Source organism: Dama dama, chromosome 5 (genome assembly GCF_033118175.1).
Source record: "Dama dama isolate Ldn47 chromosome 5, ASM3311817v1, whole genome shotgun sequence".
Taxonomy (NCBI): domain Eukaryota; kingdom Metazoa; phylum Chordata; class Mammalia; order Artiodactyla; family Cervidae; genus Dama; species Dama dama.
Genome location: NC_083685.1, coordinates 107,220,646 through 107,244,615, shown reverse-complemented (window position 1 = coordinate 107,244,615; position 23,970 = coordinate 107,220,646). Strand labels below are relative to the sequence as shown.

Below are 23,970 nucleotides of genomic sequence, written 5' to 3'. Positions count from 1 at the left end.
TATGCCAATGCCTCAGTCCTTTGCCCTTGGGGAGGGCCTTCATATATTAATAGAAAGGTGAGACAAGGAAGTGGGATTGGGGCAGCCATTGGTGGTTAAGAACTCCTCAGGGCTGAGAAGTAGCACTGCCATGACTGTAATAACATCTCTCAGAGGAGAGAACATGGATTTGTCTAATGATGATTGGTGCTTTTTTCAAATTTAGTGTAATAATATGTAACATTTTTGAGGGGCTTAATTTGCACCAAGCTCTTTACAGAGTGTTTTGCATTTGTTATCTCAGCAACCCTATGAATTATAAGTGCAGTGATTATACCTGTTTTGCAAATGAGGGGACTAAGGCTTAGGGAAATAAAATAACTTGTTCATCATCTCATAGCTGGTAAGTGGCAAAATTAGGGACTCCCCCCTCAGGCTAGCCTAAGCCTTCATCTGCTGTGTTGTCCCATCTATTTTCATTTTGGCCACACAATTAAGGTTGCATAGACAGGGAAACTGTCCTAAAGAAGTTGTATAGCACGTTGGAGGTGGGCCTCCATCTGCCAGCATTTGGCTCCACTGTAAGTTTCATTTCCATTCTCAATTAGAACATTTAGAGTGCCTAAATGTTCTTGAATAAAGCTGATGAGGGACATGGTCTGTGTTCCTGGAGAATTTAAAATCTTAGCTCTGCTAGAGATGAATAGGATGTTTTAGCAGGAGCCAGTGCAGGGTAAGCAGGCTTCGGGAGTTGGTGATGAACAGGGAAGCCTGGTGTGTTGCAGTCCATGGGGTCGCAAAGAGTCGGACACGACTGAGCGACTGAACTGACTGAGTGCGTGGGTGAACAAACTGCTTACAGAGCTCCTCACAGTATCTTCCCTGGTCTCGTCTGTGATCAGCCAGTGTCCCACACTTGGCTGAAGTGGACTTATAACCCAGGCAAAAGAAAGCTAAGCTGATATATCCATAGAATGAACTCAAGGGTGCTGGTAGACATGACCTGTCTCAAATATGAGACCCACTTTTTGAAAACCTGATACTTAAATATACTGTAAAACTGAACTAGAAACAATAATTAGCACCTTCCAGCTGAAGGGCAGCTAGCGAAGTTTAAAACGTTAAAAAAAAAATGTGAGTCAATAAGAATGAATTCAATTTACATGCAGTTTAAATACAGTCATGCAGGTATTTAGGTGTTAAGCATTCTCCTAGGAGTTTTGGGGAATGCTGAAAACCAACAGTGGAAACAATACCGAACAATGCCACAAATTATCAGCTCTGTGAGTAGACAAGCTATGTGCTGAAGAAGAGGGAAAGCAAGGAGGCAAGTGTTGGTTGCAATAAAACCGGCTAACATTTGGGCACTTGCATGACAGGCATATATGTGCATGTTAGTTGCTCAATCATGTCCGACTTTATGACTCTGTGGACTGTAGCCCCACCAGGCTCCTCTGTCCATGGAATTCTCCAGGCAAGAATACTAGAGTGAGTTGTCATTTCCTTCTCCAGGGGATCTTCCCCATTCAGAGATCAAATTTGGGTCTCTTGCATTGCATGCAGATCCTTTACCATCTGAGCCATCAGGGAAACCTCATGACAGGCATCAGCTCAGTCACTCACTGGTGTCTGACTCTTTGCGACCCCATGGACCACAGCACACCAGGCTTCCCTGTCCATCGCCAACTCCCAGAGCTTGCTCAAACTCATGTCCATCGAGTCGGTGATGCCACCCAACCATGTCATCCTCTGTCATCCCCTTCTCCTCCTGCCTAAAGTCCTTCCCAGCATGAAGGTCTTTTCCAAGGAGTCAGTGCTTCAAATCAGGTGGCCAAAGTATTGGAGTTTCAGCTTCAGCATCGGTCCTTCCAATGAGTATTCAGGACTGATTTCCTTTAGGACTGACTAGTTTGATCTTGCAGTCCAAGGGACTTTCAAGAGTCTTCTCCAACACCACAGTTCAAAAGCATCAATTCTTCAGCACTCAGCTTTCTTTATAGTCCACCTCTCACATCCATACACGACTACCGGAAAAACCACAGCTTTAACTAGACAGACCTTTGTCAGCAAAGTAATATCTGCTTTTTAATATGCTGTCTAGGTTGGATGTAGCATGACAGGCATGGTGATAAGCATTTTCAATTAATAACTTTAAAATCTCTAGGAAATAAGTCACTCTGTTGGTAAGGAAAATGAGGGAGGCACAGAGGTAAGGAATACTATGAAGGTCACACAGCTGGTTAGTAAAGCTGGGATTCAAACTCCAGAACCTGTATTCTAATCACTGTGCTGACTCATCTAAGGTCAGTGATATGCTCAAGGTCATATAGCAGGCCAACGGTTTCGATCCTAGACCACCTAACATTCAATAATCATGGTCTTCTCCCACAGGTTTGCTCACCTGGCACATTTGAGATCAGATAATTCATTGTATGAAGATGTTTAACAACATCCTTAGTCTCTACCCACTAGATGCCAGTGGCAACCATCCCTTCCCCGATTGTGACAGCCAACTGCGAAATGTCAGATATTGACAAATGTCTTCTAGTTAGGGGACAAAATCTCAACTCCCAGTTGAGAACTATTGGTCTACCATAATCTGCTGCGTGTCCTCTTAGCCTCTTCCCCTTATGTAACTCTCATGACGGTCCACAGCAACCCAGTGATAGAACCTAAAGCAGAGCCCAGGAATTTCGGGGCCAAAGAGAAGGAACCAGACTGAGGTTGAAGTGGTAGCTCAGGTATCATCAAGGGAGCAACTGATCAACGTAATGCTGTTGTGCAAATGGAATACAGCAACGTTTTGGAATGTCAGGCTGGCATCCTTGCCAGGTCACTACCCTTGGGCAGTAAATCAAGGAACAGCCCTTAGGGAAGATGGTTGCCTTTTCCTTCCTGTGAAGCCCTGGAAACCTATTTTTTCCCAAGGGGCTAAGAATTTCCTTTCATCATGGGTTCCAATCAGCTTTGAAACTGTTGGGGTTTCAGATCCAGGATTGGGAATGTGGTTTGTGAGCCCATGGAACCTCAGAGTCAAAAGAGAATGTGCTCCTAGCCCGAGCCAGGCAAATAGTCCATTACCATTGAGGTTCTTTTTTTTTTTTTTTAATTTTTTTCCCCCCATTAGGTTCTTTTTCTAAGGTCTATGGCCCATGGGTGGGATCATTTTGCTTACTGCAAAATATTTATGAGTGGAGATGGGTACATTGTTCTTGAGAGAGGGTCCTTTGTTTTCATTATATTTTCAAAGGAGTAATGACACTGAATAACCACTGCCTTAAACATGGTGGCAAAGAGCATGGACTTGCGAGTTAGAAGGGAGTGCAAATCTCAGCCCTGCCATTTCCTATGAAGTTAATTTTCTCTCCTGAGCTTTGATTTTCTCAGCTCTAAAATGGGGATGAGAACAATTCATGGTGGTTGTGACAACACAGTAAGATAATTCAGGAAAATATTGGGTTTCCCTGGTAGCTCAGATGGCAAAGAATCTGCCTGCAATGCAGGAGACTGGAGTTCAATCCCTGGGATGGGAAGATTCCCTGGAGAAGGGAATGGCAACCCAGGCAATCCCACTTGCCTGTAGAATTCCACAGACAGACCATGGGGTCACAGAGTTGGACACAACTGAGCAACTATCACTCACTCACATATGCAAATGATAATACATGTAATATATACATGTATGGATTTTTAATATACATGTACAGTTTTAATATATGTAATATAAAGATGTATTGATATATGTAATAACAATACATATATCCTTAAAAATTTTAATATAGCTATTATTACTTATAATCAGAAGCCTCAAGATACCCAGTCCAAGTTCTGATTTTTCTATTTAGTCCCCAATTTACAACCTGGGTGGGAGTTCTTCATCTATTCCTGGCATGAAGCCCAAGACAAAAGGCTAGGCACTGGGGAGGAGAGGCGCTCCAGGCAGCAAGGGGACACAGGACTTTGGGGAAGGACCATCTTCACGATGTATCTATCTAGAGAGGGTTGAGGCACAGCAGTGACCTGAACTCCAGGGTACTTGGTGGCCTCTGTCCTGGGGAAGAGTGCTTGCCAGGTTGCCATGAGTAAGGTGCTACCAAACTGCTGCACTAAGAGATGGCTCAGTGCAGTCCAGTGTGCTGGGGAGGAAAGAGACGCTTGGATCCAAGTTCCCATAGGGAGACTGCTTGGGTGTGTCATCTATCCCCAGAGGCCATGGGACTGGCTCCAGAAAGCACTCTTGCCCTCTGGCCAAGCTGCCAGGGAAAGGCGCCAGGTACTGCCTTGAAAAAAGTAGCACTGGACCAAGCAATGCCAGTTCACAAAGTCCTGCTAGCCTCTCCCTGGTCCTTCTTCTTTCCAGTTTAGAGGCTTTCTGGAGTTCCCTTAGGAGTTGTGGGCTGGTCCTTTAAGCAGCTGCAGCCCTTCAGGCCTTGAGTTGATGCTTCTTTGTACAAGGCTGGCCAGCCCTTTGGAAAGAAAACAGGCATTTCTGAGGAAAAGGAAGTGAAATCTTAAAGATCCATGGTAAGGGGAAGAGCAACTGGCTACCATGTCTTAATTTCCATTCTATTCACCATTTCTTCGATAACCACAGAATGTCAAGTCCTGGAGATGAAGGTAGGTCCTCCATGCTTACATCCCAGAGAATGCCATATGCAGTAACTAGACAGATGAGTAACAAAACCACTAAAATAAAAAGCAGTTATGTGCTATAACAAAAGTCTGAGTTACTTCAGAGGATGGAGTCGTTTTAAATGGCTAACTAATAATAATATTAATAATATGCCTGGGGGTGTTAAAGTTTGGCAGAGAAAGTAATATTACAGCCAGCTTTGACAATGAGTAAGAATAATAAAAATAATTACTGAACACTTACTCTGGCCAGGTATTGTGTACATTCATTATCACATTATCTCTTCTTTATAGCTGCTATTACTTTATCAATATTACTGATGAGGAATAGAAGCTTAGAGAGTTTAAATAACTAGGATTTTCCCTAATGAAGGGAAAGAGTATTCCAGGTAGAGAAAATTATGAGCACAGGCTCAGAAAAGGTACATGGGCAAGTAAGGTGCCAGTTATTTAGACAATGCTTACCACTTTGCAAAACACATCTGGAAGTGCCACACTTAATCTTCAGAAAAACTCTGAGAGGCAATAATTATCACCATTCTATAAATAGGCTCAAAGAGGATATTTGCAGAGTGGTAAAGATCAAAGGTTGAACCTCATTCTTCTCCTGTAAGGTTGTGTTTTCTGTCACCGTCCCGTTGCTAATGGACCTTATACTTGAAAACAATGGCCCAGTAATAAGGAAGAGACTCACTGAGGTGTCCTCTCACTCCAGGGCCACCCATGGGCCTCTGCAGTCTGTAGTCCTGGAGAAACTATGCTGCTGCTGCTGCTAAGTCGTTTCAGTCGTGTCCGACTCTGTGTGACCCCACAGACAGCAGCCCACCAGGCTCCCCCGTCCCTGGGATTCTCCAGGCAAGAACACTGGAGTGGGTTGTCATTTCCTTCTCCAATGAATGAAAGTGAAAAGTGAAAAGTGAAAGTGAAGTCGCTCAGTCTCCTCTGACTCTTAGGGACCCCATTGACTGCAGCCTACCAGGCTCCTCTGTCCATGGGATTTTCCAGGCAAGAGTACTGGAGTGGGGTGCCATTGCCTTCTCCAGGAGAAGCTATGGAGTAGTGTTTTTCTTTGTGTGAGGTTACCCTATGAGTTGATTTTTGATCATCTTACTAAGTAAGTAATAACCAAGAAAAATTCTGGAATCCTTGAAAAACAAATGAAATACTTTGAATAAGCAATAGATGCACAGCACATATAAAAGGTACAAGTGTGTGAATATGTGTGTGTACATATGTATGTATATTGCAACCAAACCATCAAAAGGCAACCACTGTTACCAGTTTCTTGAGTATCCTTCACAGATACTTGGGCACTATACCAACAAAACAGGAACTCTGTATAGTATATCAATTCATTTTGCTTCATGGTAAGTACCTAAGTTTATGACAGGGCCCCTGCTAGATTCATAGATAATACATGATCTAAAGTCTCAAGAAACAGGGTGGGGGAGTAGGAAGCAACAGGTATCAAATTAGTTGTACCATTACATACCATAATTAGTACAAGGTACAATGTGATAGTGTCAGAGAGTTCCAAGCTGTAACAATATGCCACCTATCAGAAGGGACTAATAACAATACTCACTTCACAGGTTTGTTGATAGGAATAAACAAGACAAAGTATATAAAGCCCTTAGCACATATTAGGCACTCAAATTTTTTTCTTTTTTTTTTAACTCAATAAATGTTAACACAATATTTTAATTCCCAATAAATGCTATTATCATTCAACTCCACAGTCCCCTGTTGGAAAATTCACAAAACTGTGAAGACAGGACTTCCTTTTTAAAAACAAATTTGGCGGCAAAAATATAAAGTGAAGCTATTTTAGTATGAATATTCATAAATTACCCAACCAGTATGAATATTCATATGCTTTCTTGCAGAAATATCAGTATATTTGGTTACTCAGTACTGCCCCAGCTCCCGCTGGGAGTGTTGTTAGATTATGATCCTGTACTCTTGATAGGGAGAAAAGGGAAGGCTTTTTTTTTTTTTTTTTTGATAGCTTGTGTTCCTTAGCCCATAATGTTTTTTCAACTTACATATCTCAATAAAGTCCTGAGAAATCCTTCCAGGATTTCAACTCACATCCCCTTGATTCCTGCATAAAGAATTGTGGGAAGAAATGCTGAGAGTGAAGTCAGGAGGCTTGATTTTTTTTTTTTTTTTCAACCAAGCTTCTCTAGGTCTGTTTCAGTATCCCTATGGCAACGCCTAGCAAAAGTGCCTGGCATTTAGCAGGCCCTTCATAAATATACATTGAATAAATTCTAAAACGAGGTAGTTTTTCCACTCGCAGTTTCTGATTCCTTCCTTCCTTCCTCTTGCTTCTGTTGCAGGCAGGGGGCAATGGCAGCCTGCCCTCCGTGAGTGAGGGTGCAAGAAGGATAAATCACAGACTTTCGGACAGGAAGGGCCCTAAGCGAGTCAACTCCTCTATTCAGCGCCTCCCCACAAAGAGGCTGGAGCCTCAATCCTCCCCCTTGCGCAGGTCTGAGGGTCGCGTTCCTAAATGTGGTAAATGGTCCTCCTCTCTTCCCCTTTCAACGCTTGAAAATAAAATATCCCTTGGAGTTGGGCACCCAACCACACCTAGGAGTTCCAACCGGCCTCAGAACCTACTCTCGCAAAGCGCGGGGTCCGCGCAGGCCCAGTACACACTCTTGCCCGGCGAGCTCCGACCCCCACCCTCTCTGGAGGACTGTGGGTGGACTCTCTTGCAGAGCGCCTCTCGCTGCTCTGGGAGGGGGCGGGCGGAGCCAGCGCCGCCCGGGCCGGGGAAGCGGAGGGTGGGGACACTCTGGCCCGGCTCTCGGTGGTGCAGGAGCGGGAGGGAGCAGCGGCCGCTCTGGTCGGCGGACGTGCTGCCTGGCAGTCCCGGAAGCGAAGAAGCGATGGCGGAGAGTCCGACTGAAGAGGCGGCGACGGCGACAGCAGGCGCCGGGGCGGCGGGCCCTGGGGCAAGCGGCGTTACCGGTGTTGTTGGTGTTAGCGGCAGCGGCGGCGGGTTCGGGCCGCCTTTCCTGCCGGATGTGTGGGCGGCGGCGGCGGCAGCGGGCGGGGCCGGGGGGCCGGGGAGCGGCCTGGCTCCGCTGCCGGGGCTCCCGCCCTCGGCCGCTGCCCACGGGGCCGCGCTCCTTAGCCATTGGGACCCCACACTCAGCTCCGACTGGGACGGCGAACGAACCGCGCCGCAATGTCTACTCCGGATCAAGCGGTGAGCCGGGGTTTTTCCTCCCCCAGCCCCGAGCTCCGGGGCTCGACCTTCCCCGCCCCCCCCCCCCACCTTTTCCCACTACCAACCCCCAACCCCCGCTGCCTCCGCGCTGCCCTCGCGGTGGCCCAACTCCAAGGCCCACGTCTTGCTTACCTGGAGCTACGGGATCCAAGTCCTCTTTCCCCCCGCCCCACAAGCACCAAGCCCCTCCTGGCCTGTCCAGGTCCGACCCCGCCCCTCGGTAACCTCTCGTGAGCCCTTAGTCTCCAGTCCGGACACCCTCCCCCCACACCACCCGACCTCCCGCCCGAAACCCGACCCTTTCGCGCTTCAGTAACACCCCCTCCCGCCCTCTGCACCGCCTCACCCCCCCCTCCCCACCCCAGCCTTTCTAGATGCTGCTGGGAGGCCCCACCCAGCGGTCCCCTGCGTCGTCTCCTCCCGAGCCCCGTTTGTAATATACACACAGCTTGCTTTGCCCGGCCTGAGAGTCCAGGCCAGCCTGGCTTTTTATTCCCGGCCTCCTCAAACCCCCTCCTCAGAGTCCCCTCCCCAAGTCTAGGTCTCTTCTCCCTTATGCCGGCAGCCTTCCCTTGAACCACTTTCCCAGAATCCCAAAACTGTCTGCTCTCACACCTGTTTCAGGAACTCAAGCTTTCTTCACGCTCCGCCCCCACCCCTAGTCTCACTTTGGCTTGTAATATCCCTCTCAAGACTTTGTTTTCTGTAGTCGTTCCCCTGAGTCATGTGATTTACTTTCTGAAGTCAATATACCCAATTCAAATATAGGAACAAAGGTCCAGGTCCCTTCTGTGCTTATTTCTTGGGTGACTGATCTTAGATCATATCATTTAATAGATAATGTTTTTGCGAAATTGCTTAGCGTATAGTACCTATCACAGAGGAAAGGGAAATGCTTTTTAGCTACTGTCAATCCTGAACCTGTTTGCTGACAACCAGATTCTCTCCTCATGCCCCCATCACAGTCATCTTCATCTAGGTAATCACATTCCCCACATTCCAAGTTCCTTCAGTTGTTTGTACCTACTGATTGTTCTGAAAATTAAATCGCATACTGTGTGTAAAGTACCTGGCCCAGTGCCTGACACAGTTTGCCAGCTCCATCGAGTTTGCCACCACTAACTTAAATTCATCACTCCTTAGCTCTTGTACTGCTTTGGCCATTTTCAGCCTTCCAATCCTGACATACCTCTCAGTTCTGCCAATACTTTTCTTTTCCTTTACTCTGTTGCTTATTTGCACTTTTTAATGTCCCTATGTATCCTCAGTTCAGTTCAGTCCAGTCACTCACTCGTGTCCTGACTCTCTGCGACCCCATGGACTGCAGCACACCAGGCTTCCCTGTCCATCACCAGCTCCAGGAGCTTGCTCAAACTCATTTCCATAGCAAGTCCCTAAACTTTCCAACAGAACATCCTTCTGTAAACGCTTGCTCACAACTGATCCATTCTAGTTCATGAGCTATGACCTGGAAGTTTTCTCATCTTATATAGTAATGGTTACATGTCCTCTTCCACATGTGCGATTCTCAGCAGTTTCAGAGGATCCCTTCCCCAGCCTGAGGACATTTGTACCCTGTTAGTCTCCTGGCCAGGAAGGCCATTATTGCTCCCTGTTAGCTCACTTGCTTCATATAATCCACATGCCAACAACAGTCTACTATGTGGTTTATAGAATTAGATTTTTAATGGAATTGATTAAGCTTTCCTAGTAACTGAGAAGTCTTCATTTAGCATTCAGGAGTAGTACCTGGGAATCTCGGAGGTGGGAGTGAATGAAGTCCCATGTGGGAGGAAGTGATAGTAAATGGGATGTGGCTTTTCCAGGGTGACATCTGATGCCATTGGGATGTCTGATTTCCGCCCCCCACTACCCTCCCCCTGAGGAAACAATGCCCCTTTGATAATAATTTGCTCTCTGCTTGCCTGACAAGTACTCCCTCAGCTGAGATTTCTCAGCCAACAAGACAGTGCAAACATTTGTGGTACCAAGTGCCACCTTCTCGAACCCTGGCCTCATTGAGGTGACAACAGCTGTCCTGCTCAAGGGATTCCCCTTTCTTCTCCTCTCCCTCACTCCCTTCCCACTTCCTCTTGGTGTTATACAGGGATATCATGTCCATTTATAAGGAGCCTCCTCCAGGAATGTTCGTTGTTCCTGATACTGTTGACATGACAAAGGTATGTACCTTGGTGGGGTTTGGGGAAATTGGGGCCATTAAGCTGGAAGAGCCTAAAAGAGATTATCCAGTTCACATCTTTGATTATATAGGTGAATAAATCAAAACTGCAAGAGAGTAAGTGGCTTGCCCAAGGTCACACAGTGAGGTGGAGCAGAGCCTTGAACAGGTTATTTGTTTTTGGGATGCCAAAAGGTTCTAGTTGGCTTGGAAAATCCCAGTTTATGCCTGTTGTCCAAGCCTAACTATTAATAGGACTCTCTTTCACTCTCAGAAATGCTCCAGTTTGGGTGATAAATTATATGGACATCCTATTGTACTACCCAACTCTTCCCCTATCCTGCCATTCTTGACCTTTAAATGTGGTGCTATAAATCAGATGGAAAGATGGTTGGGGAAGGGGCAAGCCTGAGTGAACAGTGTTTGTAGTTGCAGGACCTTTTTTAGGCTCCTGTCCTTACTGATCCTTTTGAGTATCCCTTCCACCCCAAAGACCATTCCTGTCTTGTCCACACACAAACACAGAGAAAGCTTAAATTCCACTGGCATAGATACCTAGACTTCTCTGTCACTGATTACTCTACCTTAGAGATGAATTTTCACTTAAACTGATATTAGGAAGAAATTGGATTACCTAAATCTTGTGTTGTTTAAATGAAAATTCCTGATAGTATCATATTTCTTCCAGTAGAAATTCAAATTTGGTATTTTTTTTTGGTGTCTATTTTGTTTTAAATAGGTTTCCCTTTAAATTGAGATTTTCCTTTTTACGTAGTTGGAAATTCTTTCCTGGGACGTCTTGTCCTTAGTTAAGTATCAGTGTTATATACTAGTCCCTGGGATCCCAGAGTTGATGTCATGTTGATACCATTTGAGCTTGCTATTCCAAAGAACTGAAGGCTAAAAGATAGCAAAAGATGCCACCAGGACAAGGTGGGGACTATAGATGGAGGCATTGGATTGCAGGTTCTTTTTCCCTTGCTGTTTAAATTCTGAGCAGACTTAAGTGCCTAGGAGCCTTTGCAGATGAAGAAATATAACTGAGCCAGTTAAAGTTTTCCTCCCTTGGAGAAGAAAAATCTTGTTTGATAATCACAGCTGGAGGAAGAGAGTTTAGTTCTAGGTGCTGATTTTTTTTATTATTATTTTAACCTATGGTGTTGGGGAAAGTTCTGGGGATAGTCTGTGGCTCCGAGTGGACCCTGAGTTTCCCCATTTTTCTTTGTATCTTTCACACAGTTGGATGCTGCCTGAGCCACATCCTCCACAGTAGGTTTGATCCTCTGCAGAGGAGACAGATACCATAGGCCCCCATCACAAACCTCAGCTCTGCCCTGTGATTGGCACTGTTGCTGTGGCCTCCAATCCCTTTCCTCTTTTCTGTTCATCTACCTCCCCTTATGCTACGTAACTGGAGGGTGGAGTTGCATCGTACACATGTTTAACCTAGGTGAATCCAAATACTAGTATTCAGTTAAAAAAAAAAAAGTATTGATTTCTTAAAATTAAACATTGCTAGGATAATATTTTACAGGTGTGTGTTATATTTTGCATGTTGGTGTTCTATTCATTTGTTATATAAAATGCTGATCAGGAAAGTCCAAACGGAAAACATGCTTTAAGGGACACCCAAGGGTGATTTTTGGCTTGATCCAATGTTCACCTTGGGCTCTAACTTTAGAATGTAACCCCTGAGTAAGATGCCACTCCACTGTAATGGGGTTTCTTAAAATTCCAAAAATATTTATTAGTGTGAGTGAGCACAGGCCATTGATTCTTCATGGTGAGGATATGGAATATGGATTCAGATGAAGGTCCTGCTTCTGGTGTGGGTAGCAAGTAGAAGTCAGGAGGGTTTGGGATGGGACATCACCTCACAATTTTGAGATGGGGTTTTATTTTGCAGATTCATGCATTGATCACAGGCCCATTTGACACTCCTTATGAAGGGGGTTTCTTCCTGTTCGTGTTTCGGTGTCCGCCCGACTATCCCATCCACCCACCTCGGGTCAAACTGATGACAACGGGCAATAACACAGTGAGGTTTAACCCCAACTTCTACCGCAATGGGAAAGTCTGCTTGAGTATTCTAGGGTAAGAGGAGACTCCTAAGTGGCCAAGTTGGTTGTCAGCAAATACTACTCTAGGCCAGCCTTTATCAACCAGGGTTTCTCATCTGAATCGCAGAACACGGAAAATAATTGGAATGACTGTTCCCTCAATTCTTCCCTGGATGGTACTTGATTAGTATCATTCTAGAGGCAAAAAACAGAATTTATGATGTACAATGGATGCCTTAGTGAAGTGGTTCACCCCGAGCAGCAGTAGCACCTGGGAATTTATAGCCATACAGAATCTGGGCCCCACCCTAGACTTGCTATATCAAAAGCTCTGAGGGTAGGGCCAGCAATGTGTCTTACAGGCTCTCCAGGTGATTCTGGTGCAGACTGTTGGAGAACCACTACCTTAGGGCATCAGGGCTTAATTCTTTCCTGAGCAGGTTGAGAAAGGCTGCAGATCCTGTGCCATTCAAGGGTGTGAATGTCTTATTTCTGAGTTTCTCGTGAGTGGCTTTGGAGGAAGTGGTGATTATATTTTAACAACTGAATGAAAAATGTTAGATTGGAAATCATCAGCTTTGAAACAAGTTTCAAGTACATTTTTGTTTCTAGGTGATGCTAAGATTTTGCTTCATGTAGTTCTCATCCATTCCCTTTAACCACCTTTGGGGGTTAAAAATTCAGAATGGAAATATCTTCTAGCATTTTCTGGATTGGTCTTTTTATTGTGGTCTGAATTTCCCTGAGTCAGAGAACAAGTAAAAACTGAAGTTAAGAAAGTTGCCCAGACTGGTGATACTGTTCTCTTTTTCCTGTCCAGTCCAATACTTTTTAGGTTTGTGTAGGGAAAAGGCAACTGAAACAAACTTCTCCTCATCCCCATTTCTCTCAAATGTAGGAATTTGTTCCATGATTGTGGCAGTGAGAAAGTCCTTTAAAGGAGATTGTCTTTAAAGAAGCCCTTTATCTTGTTAGGGTAGAGAATTGTCTGTGCTGGAACGATGGTGATATGTGTGTCCCATAGTGGTAAGGAGATTCACTTGTTGCTTCTGTATGGAAGCTGTTCTTGAACATGTTTTTGTGTTAAGTTTTCCTTCGTTAGGCCAGTATAAAACTATTTTGAGCAAACATCAGCTCACAGTAGAAACAGGGGAAGTAAGGGGAAGTAAGACAGTGTGGAGTACAAGTGGCACAAGTATTGGATGGAAAGGAAAGGAAGCTACTCTGAATTTGAAAATTTGCCATCAAGAATCAGAGGAGGAAAAAAAAAAAGAATCAGAGGAGAATATTCCCATGCATACTTAGTTGTCCATTCACTTTATCACCGTCATTCCTTTCCTCCTTAACTATAAAAAACATTGGGCTGACTTACAAAAGACATTGAAAGTTTACCCTGTTGACTTCAGTTCCCACATACTAGAGGCTTCAAAGAGTGTGATGTCTAGGGTTCCTGGGGGAGCAAAGCTGAGAAGCAAAGTTGAGAGGCACTGCAGCGAGCTCTGAGGGAGCTCCTGTTCCTCGGCACTTACTGGCCTTTCCTTAAGACCAGCAGGGAGAAGGACCTGGCCAGTTCACTTGAACAAGCCAGTACTGTTTTAGGTTATGTTCAGCTTCCAGCTCAGGTACCATCTCTTCTATTAATTGAGCTAAAACATAAATGTCTTTATGTCCAAGCTTCCCTCCTCCCAACATTCCATCAGGTTTATGAAAGAGGAGTAATTTTGGTGTTTCTCTGTTGTTGAAGATGTTATTCATGTATTATTTTTAAATCCTCCACACTCTCGGAATGCCCTTTATTTCCTTTCTGTCTTTTGTCAGAGTTATATAGTCTTCAGAGAACTTGACAATCTTTGGGGGCTTGATAGAGACTGGATCCCCGATCATCAGTGCCACCACATGGCCTCTATGTAACCAGATGGCTTCACTCCCTTCTCTGCCTCTGTGCTCAACTTCTCTCTGACTCCATCACCACCCATAAATAAATAAGTAAGCCCTTTGAGATCCATGGAGGTTAACATTTAGACTGTCTTTGGAGTTGTTTTCTTACCTTATTTCTTTCATTTTGGTGAAGGGAACCTCCCCTGTCTACTGTTTCTCTCCTAGCCCTGAAAAAATCCCTTCAAAGTTAGCATGCTTGCTTTACCCTCTTTTGTGCCACTTGATAAGAGGATTAGTCAGTTGACTGATTTCTGGTGAATGAGAGGAGATGGAGGCTGGGAAATTCCAGAGTATTCATAGTGAAGGAGAAAGTGAGTCACTTACGACGGTGCTGCCAGGCCCCAGGGTACTTGTTCACTGGTCTTTCTGTGTGGCCTTTCCCATCTCTCTCTGCCTCACGCGCTTCCCTCCCCTCTGCTGTGTTTTGCAGTACGTGGACCGGCCCTGCCTGGAGCCCTGCCCAGAGCATCTCGTCTGTGCTCATCTCCATCCAATCCCTGATGACCGAGAACCCCTATCACAACGAACCTGGCTTTGAGCAGGTAAGGCCAGGTGGGCCCAGCTCTTCAGTGTAGAATATTGAATATTGGGTTTTAATAGATCTGAAAGATCTGCTTGAGGGTTTTTGTTTCATTTTTGACCTGGCTCAGACCAGTGTATTAAACTTGTCACTGTTGGAACTGGCATGTGTGTGCCTTAAGAATGAATTTTTTTCTTACTAAATGACAATAACATTATCGAGTTATTTCCATTGACTTGGATTAATCTACCATGTGGAAGTCAGTGGAGTCATTTGGAAATTGATTTCCATGTCTTGTTTGGAAGGTTGCAGCCAGTGTTCTTCTGTATGCCTCCATTGTCCAGTATCCCTTTAAGGTGCTCCCAAGTGACTGCTGCTGAGCCAGACTTTTCTTCTGGAGTCCTGAAGTACTGTTACCTACAGAGCCAAAGGAGCAGTTGTTGGCTAGAGCAAGAATATTTTACAAAGAAAAGGTGGAGGAAACTCCTGTTTTCCAAGGGGGTACCATGTCCAGCCACTGCCAAACATTTATATGTAACTTCTCATTTAATCCTCATACTGTCTCTGCAAAATAAATGTTATCCCTATTTTCAGCTGAGGTAATTGTGACTCAGAGAAGTTAGTTAACTTTGACAAGGACACACAGATCAGGATGTAGTCCCAGGAGCCCAAAGTTTTATATTGTTCCAGAGACCCTTCCAGGGTTACTCGTGAGCACAGGAAAAGAATTCCACTGATATCTCAAAGGATAATAATTCATTTTATGTGATCAAAACAGCTTAATTCATTTTGAAACTATTTGAGAAAACATTAACGTTGGTGATTCCTCTGCAGACCTAAAGAAAGGGGGAAATACCCTTTAAGAATGAACAAAAATTATTCCCTAAGCCATCCTTTCAAACATATAGTGAATGCAGTTTCAGGAGTAGTAGAAATGGAAATGGACTGTGTTGGCTAACCAAGGAGCTTATTTTTACATATTGTTTGGAAATTCAAGACATGCGTGCGAAGTTGCTTCAGTCGTGTCGACTCTTTGCAACCCTATGGACTGTAGCCTGCCAGGCTTCTCTGTTCATGGGATTCTCCAGGCAAGAGTGGAGTGGGTTGCTGTGCCCTTCTCCAGGAGATCTTCGCAACCCAGGGATCAAACCTGCATCTCTTATTTCTCCTGCATTGGCAGGCAGGTTCTTTACCACTAGCACCACTAGGAAGCCCATGTCACTTTCAAGACATGTGACTTTTATTCTTAAATCTACCAAACATTCTTGGTTCACCGAACCCTCTTGTCTTGGTGGTTTTTCAGTTTCCCAGGCAGAAAGAAATGCCAGACTCTTCCGTTTGTTAAGTAGTTAGGTCCAAATCACTTACATCCTTCTCAGATGACTACAGTGACTTAATAATAGGATGTGTACACCTGTTGAGTGCCACACAACTTTTAAAATCATGGAATCAGATCAGAGCCACCACCCTCATTTCTGTTCCCTCCTGTTTTCATATGATACTTACTATTTATCAAAGTAGAGACTGAAAATCCAGCTTCACAAAAACAGTATGTCATCAACAGGAATGTAATACAGGTCAGTATTAAAACTGAACTGCTATCTCAAGGTAATAGTTAGCGTCGAGTTTTCTCTTGTTTTCCTCAAAAAGTTTACAGTATCCCACATTGCCCTGTGATTTTGCTCTGATGCGCGTTGGGAACTGAGATAGTAGGCTGAAAGCACGTTTATCTTTCCTGTTCATTTTATGTTTTGATCAGGGGCCAAGGCTCTCATTGATTGATGGTGGTAGGAGGGGGCAACAAGGGAAGAGTTAAAGGTAAAGGTTGGGACGCCAAGCTCTCACATTTTCACATCAGCTCTCTAAACCAAGTTTGGAGTTTTTCTTTTGAAATTTCGAGTTCTACATCTGATAGATAATAGTTGATTCAATGATGGTGGCACCAACGGGCATGTAAAGGAGTTAATCAGGAAGCATCCTGCTGTCTATAGGTTTTTCAGGTTGAGACTCCTAGCATCGTTTATAACTTTTTGTCCCACCATTATTCTTACATATGGTTATTTCCCACTTAATCCTTTCTGCAAGGCTGTTCATTTCAAGCTGAGGGAAATTTGATGCATCTGGTTTGCTGCTTGTAGTCAAATGATCCATAGCAGAGGATGGGTGTTGGTATGCATGGGGAGAGGTGAGTGGTCTCAAGCACTTAGTTCTTCATGTCTGCCATATAGCGGGAAAGGTATCCTCACAGTTAATTTGCTTGGTTCATATACCGTATACTAATCTAAAGTCTCTTCTCACTGGGTTTTCTTTTTACCTGAATTTTACATTTGGATACTGTGCTATCTGTCACATTGTAGGAGAGACATCCAGGAGACAGCAAAAATTACAATGAATGTATTCGGCATGAGACCATCAGAGTGGCAGTCTGTGATATGATGGAAGGAAAATGTCCCTGCCCTGAACCCTTAAGGTATGTGTAAAGAGAGCCCACTTGATACTTGGTATTCCTTTTGGAGATTTAACTTGTTCATACCTTTGGGGCAAAAGGAAAGATGTGGTTCATGCCTTTAAAGAGCAAGTGACCAAAGGGTTATCTAAGAGGAAGTTCAGAGAGCCTCTCAGTTTTTGGAGAGTGCCAGGCCTGATGGGAAAGATGTAGTTCATGCCCTCAGGGAGCCCTTGTTTGATGAGGACCTGGACATATTAAAGACATGGTGACTGTACACAGCCAAATGAGGTGTAGAGCACGTCATAATAAACCCATTTCTTAGTGTTCATGTCTACTTCTAGGTATTAAAACTAGATGAACAAAGAGTTAATGAAACAAACTTTTCTAAGATTTGAAGGGGCTACTTTTCTTTTTTTTAAGTTGATATAGGGTTCATGTACAATGTTTCAGGAGTATCTAGGAGAATTTTGAATAAGGTTTGGGATTAGGGATGGCCTCTGGAAAACGATTGAGCAAGTCATGAGTTGAAGTTGGGGTTTAGGTGATCAGTATTAACAATCACTCCCATTTTTTTTTTTTTCAAGTTTCAGACTATTTATTCACAAGTGTAAACCCCAATACAATACACCAACATGATTCCGTGCATTTAGAGGGGAAATATTTCCTGGTTAAGTGGAAAATTGTGCGGATGGCTTCTGGAAGACCTTCATTCTAAGCAGCTTTAAGTGAAATATTTCATTTAGAAGTCTGGACCTTCTTTCTTCAGTTTGCTGTAATCTACATTCACAGAGTAGAACTTGTACTGATCATTAGGACCTAGTTTGTTCCAGGGTTCTGGGTTATTCTTTCTGTCCCAACTGACATCGGGATTGAACAATGCCAGGCGTGTGACATACAGTGCTGCTCCAGTCCCTCCTGCTCCAATAAATATGAAGAGGGGGATCAAGCTAGGATGCTTCTTGGCCTGACCGATGATCTGGCGGAGCATGGTTGCGACAGAGGCCTCGAGCCCAAACCGAGAGAAAAACTAAGCCGCAAGGCCGGAGATTAAGCACTCACCGCACCTGTGAGGAGCGGATGTCCAATCACTCCCATTTTAAAATCCTTAAAATCTAAGGGAAATAAACCATGGGCAGTCAGTGGTTACTTTCTCTGTTTTCCATTCAAAGATCTTCGTAGGAAACCAAATCTGGTCATGGGAACTCTAGCTGCTTAATTTGGCATTAAAGTTAGATGGTGAAGCAGTGGATGCCTTCCCGTCTTGTGCCTAACTTAAACTTCTCTGCTTGTTTTCCAGAGGGGTGATGGAGAAGTCCTTCCTGGAGTATTATGACTTCTATGAGGTGGCCTGCAAAGATCGCCTGCACCTTCAAGGCCAGACTATGCAGGTAACAACGGAGCCCCTGCTGCTAGTTCCAGAGACCTTACAACCAGACATTTAAACCCCACCCCCCGAAGGGTGACATCCACATCTGTCATAGCATTCAGAACCAAAAGGAACATTTTGATGCATTTTGATGCATTTGAGTCACTAAGACCCAAAGAGAGTGAAGCCATCTGGAGTTAGTTCTAGGTTCCTGGCATAAAGTAGGTGCTCATGAGTAGAATCTGAATCATTCTACTTTCTATCCTGGAACTCCTTCCAATCTTGGTCAGCAGTCTTTTCAAACTAAGAATATCAGCCCTCTCAGAATTTAGGGATTGTAGAGTCAATTATTGGAATTTCATCCATAGTTCAGAGGGGTGTCAAGAGAAAGAATGCTTAGGGAAACATTGCGTGTGCAGTTATTATTACTGAAAGATTCCTGTTACAAGGATGGTAACCAGTTGTTCATTTTCTGCCAGAAATGTGCTTCTGCTTCTAGTAAGAATGCAGAATTCAGGCTTGTTTAAATGAAAAGGTTTTTATTAAACTAAATTGTAAATAGACTCAGATATAAGCAATAGGTTGAGAACCCTCCTGTCCTGAAGGACCAGTCCTGTGTCTTTTGGATCCTTTACTTGCTATAGAAAAGTGGTGACTTGGCTAAGTGACTAAGACATCATCAGGTTTTTTCCAGTTCTTTTTGGTCTGTGTTTCCACACACCCAACACCACCAGCCATGGGAGTAAATATCCTGTTTCCTCAGGTGCTCCTCAGAGATAGTAGTTTCCCTATCCTTCCTTCAAGGACTTCCTCCCTACCTGCCCCATTTAAACTCAGAAGACAGGGCCAGTTCAAGGTTGACTTGTTCCTGAAACTTTTTTCTAAGAGTACATTGAGGACACTGCATGCTTTAGCTTGTTCCCCATCAGGAATTCTCTTTGCTGGTATCTAGCAGTATATCTAATAGTCTGTGAAGGAAAAACAATTTCTGATGAGGGAAGGGTAAGAAAAGCAGCATCTGGGGAAGAGGAGAGTGGGTGGAAATGGAGCCAGTGATGAAAGGAGGAAGATTTGAGAAATTGACAGCTCCAGAGTAAGTGTGAAGTTCAGCCTCTGGGGACCATAACCCTCACATGTGGAAAGTGCAAGCTGTAGTCTCGAGACTGTGGTTTACATCCACTGGCCCCGATCATGAGGGTAATGTGTGTGCAGAAGTGTGGCAGGAGTTTATGTGGGAGAAGCAGACATTATGTGAGAGAGAGGATCATGTACTTTTTTGTAACTGCCAAGGAACGAGGTCTCCACTTGTGTAAACCTTGGCCCAGCTACCTTGCTGCCATAATCCCTATTTAACATTTTTAATTACTTTTTTATATTCTCCACCCCACCCATAGTTATTTTTGAGACTTTAAAGACAGTTATCCCCTTTCTACATGATGTTTGGTGATCTCTGATCTCAAATGACAAGGACTAGAGTGATGCCCAAAAATCTGGACAGGAATGTGGTGACTGATCCCTGGGGAGGAGGGCAGGTGCTTATCCAGAAGTCAGAATTCCTGAGTTCTCTACCCTCCTGTGATCTCAGAAAAGTAAATTACCCTTTTGAGTATAGGGAATGAAGGACAGTTTTTCCCTTGTATAGTTTGTATGAAAGTGAAGTGTTGGTCGCTCAGTTGTATCTGACTCTTTGTGACCCCCATGGACTGTAGCCCACCAGGGATTTCCCAAGGGAATGTCCATGGGATTTCCCAAGCAAGAATACTGGAATGGGTTGCAATTTCCTTCTCCAGGGCATCTTCCGACCCAGAGTTTGAACCCAGGTCTCCTGCATTACAGGCAAACTCTTTACCATCTAAGCCCCAGAGAACCTCTCATAGTTTGTATGAGGTTAACTGAAAACATTGCCATACTTAATGATTACAGTCCTCGTCTTGAATTTCTCTTCTCTCTCTCCCTGTTAGTGTGTCCCCCTTTGGCACGTTGGCTTGCTTTTGGGGAATGCAAACACATTTTAATGTTAGCCCAAGCCAGACCTGTCTGCTGTTGAACGTGCCACAGTATTCTTAAACAAGGATGATGTCTGCTGTTGGGAATCTCTGTGCTATGCCTTCCTCTGTCCCCATGCTCAGAAGTTGAGCATGTACTTCATGCGGGCCTAAAGCTCTCTCTCTAGGGTGAGCCACCCAGACTTGAATCTTCCTTCCCGATTGTCTCCTTTCCCCCACAGGACCCTTTCGGAGAGAAACGGGGCCACTTTGACTACCAGTCCCTCTTGATGCGCCTGGGACTGATTCGTCAGAAAGTGCTGGAGAGGCTCCATAATGAGAACGCCGAAATGGACTCTGATAGCAGCTCATCTGGGACAGAGACAGACCTGCACGGGAGCCTGAGGGTTTAGACCCTGCTCCCCTCACCCCTCCCCCAACTCGAGAGTCCCAGCAAAGTCCCTTTCCCCCACCCCAGGGATGGAGAGGCACTGTGTATCTCCCTCCAAATGTGACATCATCCTGCAAGATGGCAAGAACCAAGCAAGCTCGGATCCCAGGGTGTGGGAGAGGGGAGGCTGTTTCTGCTCTGACTTCCTTGGCTCTCAAGCATCTGGGACTGTGTTCATCCCAAATCAGGGGCCAAGGTACCTATGCAGAAGCACCTAGGGCGAGGGCCTCTGGCAAAAAAACAAAACCAACACACCTCTCCACGGGGCCAGCTCCTTAGGGACAGGTGGGAGACCGAAATTGCAATTCCTAGAGGGAGTGTGCCCAAAAGATTTATGGGAATATCTGGAAGGGAGCTTGGGGTGGGGGGCTGTCTGTGACACTTCAGCAGTCTGGGTGGTTGTCTGTCTGTCTGCAGTCTTGAAGCAGGGCTCCCCAGTGCCCTTTTCCTCCCTGCCTCTACCCCCATTTTTTCCCATGGGCCAGCGTAAACGTTTTTCCTAATTTATAGTCACTGTTCTAGACAGACCAAAGAGAAGGAACAGTGGTGGAGTCTAGGCTGCTGATGAGTAAGCTTTACCTAGCACCTGAGCACCTTTCTCCTCTGTCCCCCATTCCCTCACCCATTTTAGATTTAAGACAGAAGGTAAATGTGACTGGGACTGAACCAAGGTCGTGGTAAAGCCTGCACAGGCACCATAAGAAACTGAAAATGCCATTTGTTCCCACAATCACTGATTTGAAAAGTCCCCAACACAAGCAGCAGCTGTGTGTATGGGATTAGAGCCACTACATAGAATAGTCTCTTTAACAGATTTTTCATAAATACTAGTCACAATGAGGGTATTTCTCTGGGGGGGGGGGGGCGCATACAGAGGAGGCTGATGCTAGTCCTGTTGTATTTTGTTTGGCTGTCCTTGCATATTCTCACTTCAGCCTGTAGTCCCACCTTCTCACTTCAAAGCCCAGGGAGCTGTGGGGAGCAGAGGTAGCCAATGGCAGAGGGGTGGGGGCTGGGACTCTGAAGACTCCTCCCCTTCTCCACCCCGCTCACCTCTAGCTGCTCATCACTGACTGATGGGTGTTTCCCTGGCTGTGTTGCTTCTCTTATCTGTATTTAGCTGCAGTGATCCTTTAGCTGGTTGGCTCAGAAAAACGTGCTTTAGGTGCCCTGTGATACTGGGCATCAAGGGAACCCATCCTTCCGTTTTTGATGTGTTCTGTACTTTCCAGATTCTTACTGTTAGGGCTCCCAGTGGGCTGACAGTGAGCCACATGACGCAGGGCCTCAGTCAGTATCCAGCCACACGTAAGGGGAGGGTAACGGTCATTCATCCCCGCTCTGCCCGCTGCTAGGGAGGCCTCTGCCGTGGATCACGGAACCTCCCAGGGGTGGGAGGGTGGGCACAAAGGAGAATGTCCTACTTGGGAGGGCAGGAAGAAAAACTGGACAGTAAGTGGGCTTGGGGGATGGAGGTTTAGCTTTGTACCTAAAGGCTGGGTCTCTTCACAAGGAGACTCAAAAAGGGACCCTGCTTCCAATTTCCCCTCTTCATTCCCAGAGCTAGTACAGGGCTTAGAAGGATGCCCTTGGTCTGCTGGTCCGGTGTTGTCTGTCATCCATTTAAGTGTTCCCACTTTCAAGTGACAATCCTCCTTGGCCCTGCCATGGGCAGAGCATGTCTGGCATACCAGCCTGACTTTTACGCCCTAAATCTTGAGTTGAGGAAATATATGCACAGGAGTCAAAGAGATGTCTTTATATCTGACTGTACATAAATGAATTTTTTTTTTTTCCTTTTTGGTGCAATAAAGTTTGTTTTGGCAGAAGGAGGAAGCGCCTGTGGGTGTGGGAGGGTTTGTGTAAAAGGAAGAATATGATCATTTTAACAACCACACCTCTCACCTAGGCCTGAAACTGTCACATAAAGATAGTGCTCATTGGAGGCCAGAAACTTGGGTTACATAATGTGGTGTGGAAGCAGGACTGCTAGTGACAAGAGTTTCCATCCATCAGAAATACGGTCCTTTTTTTGAGGCTGTAACTTTGGCAGTCAAGGAGAGGAGTGCCATCTTGGTCTCAGTTGCTTTCAAAGAAATACCTATTCAGGAAGTGAACATGTCCTAAAGGACAGACAGAGCTAGCTAGTCAGACTATATATCCCCTTGGTAAGGGAAAGGTGTATCAGTATGGATATTCCAAACCATTGGGTTTTCAGTTTTCTGATAGCAAACCAACCCTTGGGAATTTAGAATTAAAGACCATGAAGACAGGGCTTAACTCTGGCCACCCAGCTCATCTCTATTTGCTATAGAAGGCTCTTGCTTTCTGGTAGAAAGGCTTCTCTTGGTTGACCATCTGTATAGGAAGAAATTAAATACGAAATCTATTAACCTGTGCCAGGCAAAGCTAGATAAAGGCAAGCCTGGGCTCTGGGGTTAGTTGGCCTAGGCTCTAACTTGAGTTCTGCTTAAGGTGGTAGGTGGCCCCTGTCAATTAAGATTCCTCACCTAAAAAAAAAAAAAAAAAAAATTCCTCACCTGAAAGGTTAGGACACCAACTTGACACTTAACACTGTGAGGGCTATGTAAAAGGTATATAAAACTGGGCGTCTCAAGGGTGGGTGTTCAATAAATGATTCCCACCAATAAGGCTAGAGGGACCTGGTGATCACTATAGGAGGGAAAGTCAGTAAGGAATTTGAGAAATGCTGCATCCACTACTGGTCGATTCCTCTCATTGCATTTCCTTTGCTCTAACCACCATTTAACATTGATCTGTATTTCCTTCACACTCACAGCCACGTCTGCTGCCGTAAGCTGGAACCTCTACAGAGGAAGCTGGAAGAGACTGAAAGTGAATATTTACTGGCCTATTAGGGTCTGCTCATTTGAGATAACATCTTGTGAGGAAGGGGTTAGAATTAACAGAGACTAGAATTTATGTCTCAGGGCTACAGAGACTAGACTGTCTTAGCCAGGAGATAAGACAGCCTTCATTCTAGGCCCGGCTCTACCATGACCTTGTAGTAGATGACCTGTGCAAGTCATTTTATCTGCTCGCTGTTCTCTGTTACTCAGGTTACCCTTAGTGGATAAACAAGGTTTTCTCCAATAAAAATGCAATGTGAAGGCACTTTAAAAAAATAATAAAGTAATGAATGAAGAATA

The 23,970-nt window shown here is 44.9% G+C and overlaps 2 protein-coding genes across 2 annotated transcripts; one reads left to right on the top strand and one right to left on the bottom strand.

The window, feature by feature from the left end:
• The first annotated feature begins 7,403 nt into the window (after positions 1–7,403).
• Positions 7,404–22,596, top strand: UBE2Z (ubiquitin conjugating enzyme E2 Z). The gene is made up of 7 exons (XM_061143802.1): positions 7,404–7,831; positions 9,960–10,032; positions 11,938–12,125; positions 14,460–14,571; positions 16,907–17,019; positions 18,296–18,386; positions 20,592–22,596. Exons 1-7 carry the CDS (start codon positions 7,509–7,511, stop codon positions 20,760–20,762), a joined length of 1,071 nt encoding a protein of 356 aa, XP_060999785.1. The 5' UTR covers positions 7,404–7,508; the 3' UTR covers positions 20,763–22,596.
• LOC133057362 (cytochrome c oxidase subunit NDUFA4) lies at positions 17,566–18,099 on the bottom strand. The gene has a single exon (XM_061143804.1). It carries the CDS (start codon positions 17,984–17,986, stop codon positions 17,738–17,740), a length of 249 nt encoding a protein of 82 aa, XP_060999787.1. The 5' UTR covers positions 17,987–18,099; the 3' UTR covers positions 17,566–17,737.
• Positions 22,597–23,970: the final 1,374 nt, after the last annotated feature.

What these genes read in the sequence shown, in the direction of transcription:
- UBE2Z (XM_061143802.1), top strand. Translation starts at nt 7,509, where the DNA reads ATGGCGGAGAGTCCGACTGAAGAGGCGGCGACGGCGACAGCAGGCGCC. An exon ending in GTCTGCTTGAGTATTCTAGG is followed by an intron (nt 12,126 to 14,459) that starts GTAAGAGGAGAC and finishes TGTGTTTTGCAG; the next exon opens with TACGTGGACCGGCCCTGCCT. An exon ending in CCCTGCCCTGAACCCTTAAG is followed by an intron (nt 17,020 to 18,295) that starts GTATGTGTAAAG and finishes CTTGTTTTCCAG; the next exon opens with AGGGGTGATGGAGAAGTCCT.
- LOC133057362 (XM_061143804.1), bottom strand. Translation starts at nt 17,986, where the DNA reads ATGCTCCGCCAGATCATCGGTCAGGCCAAGAAGCATCCTAGCTTGATC.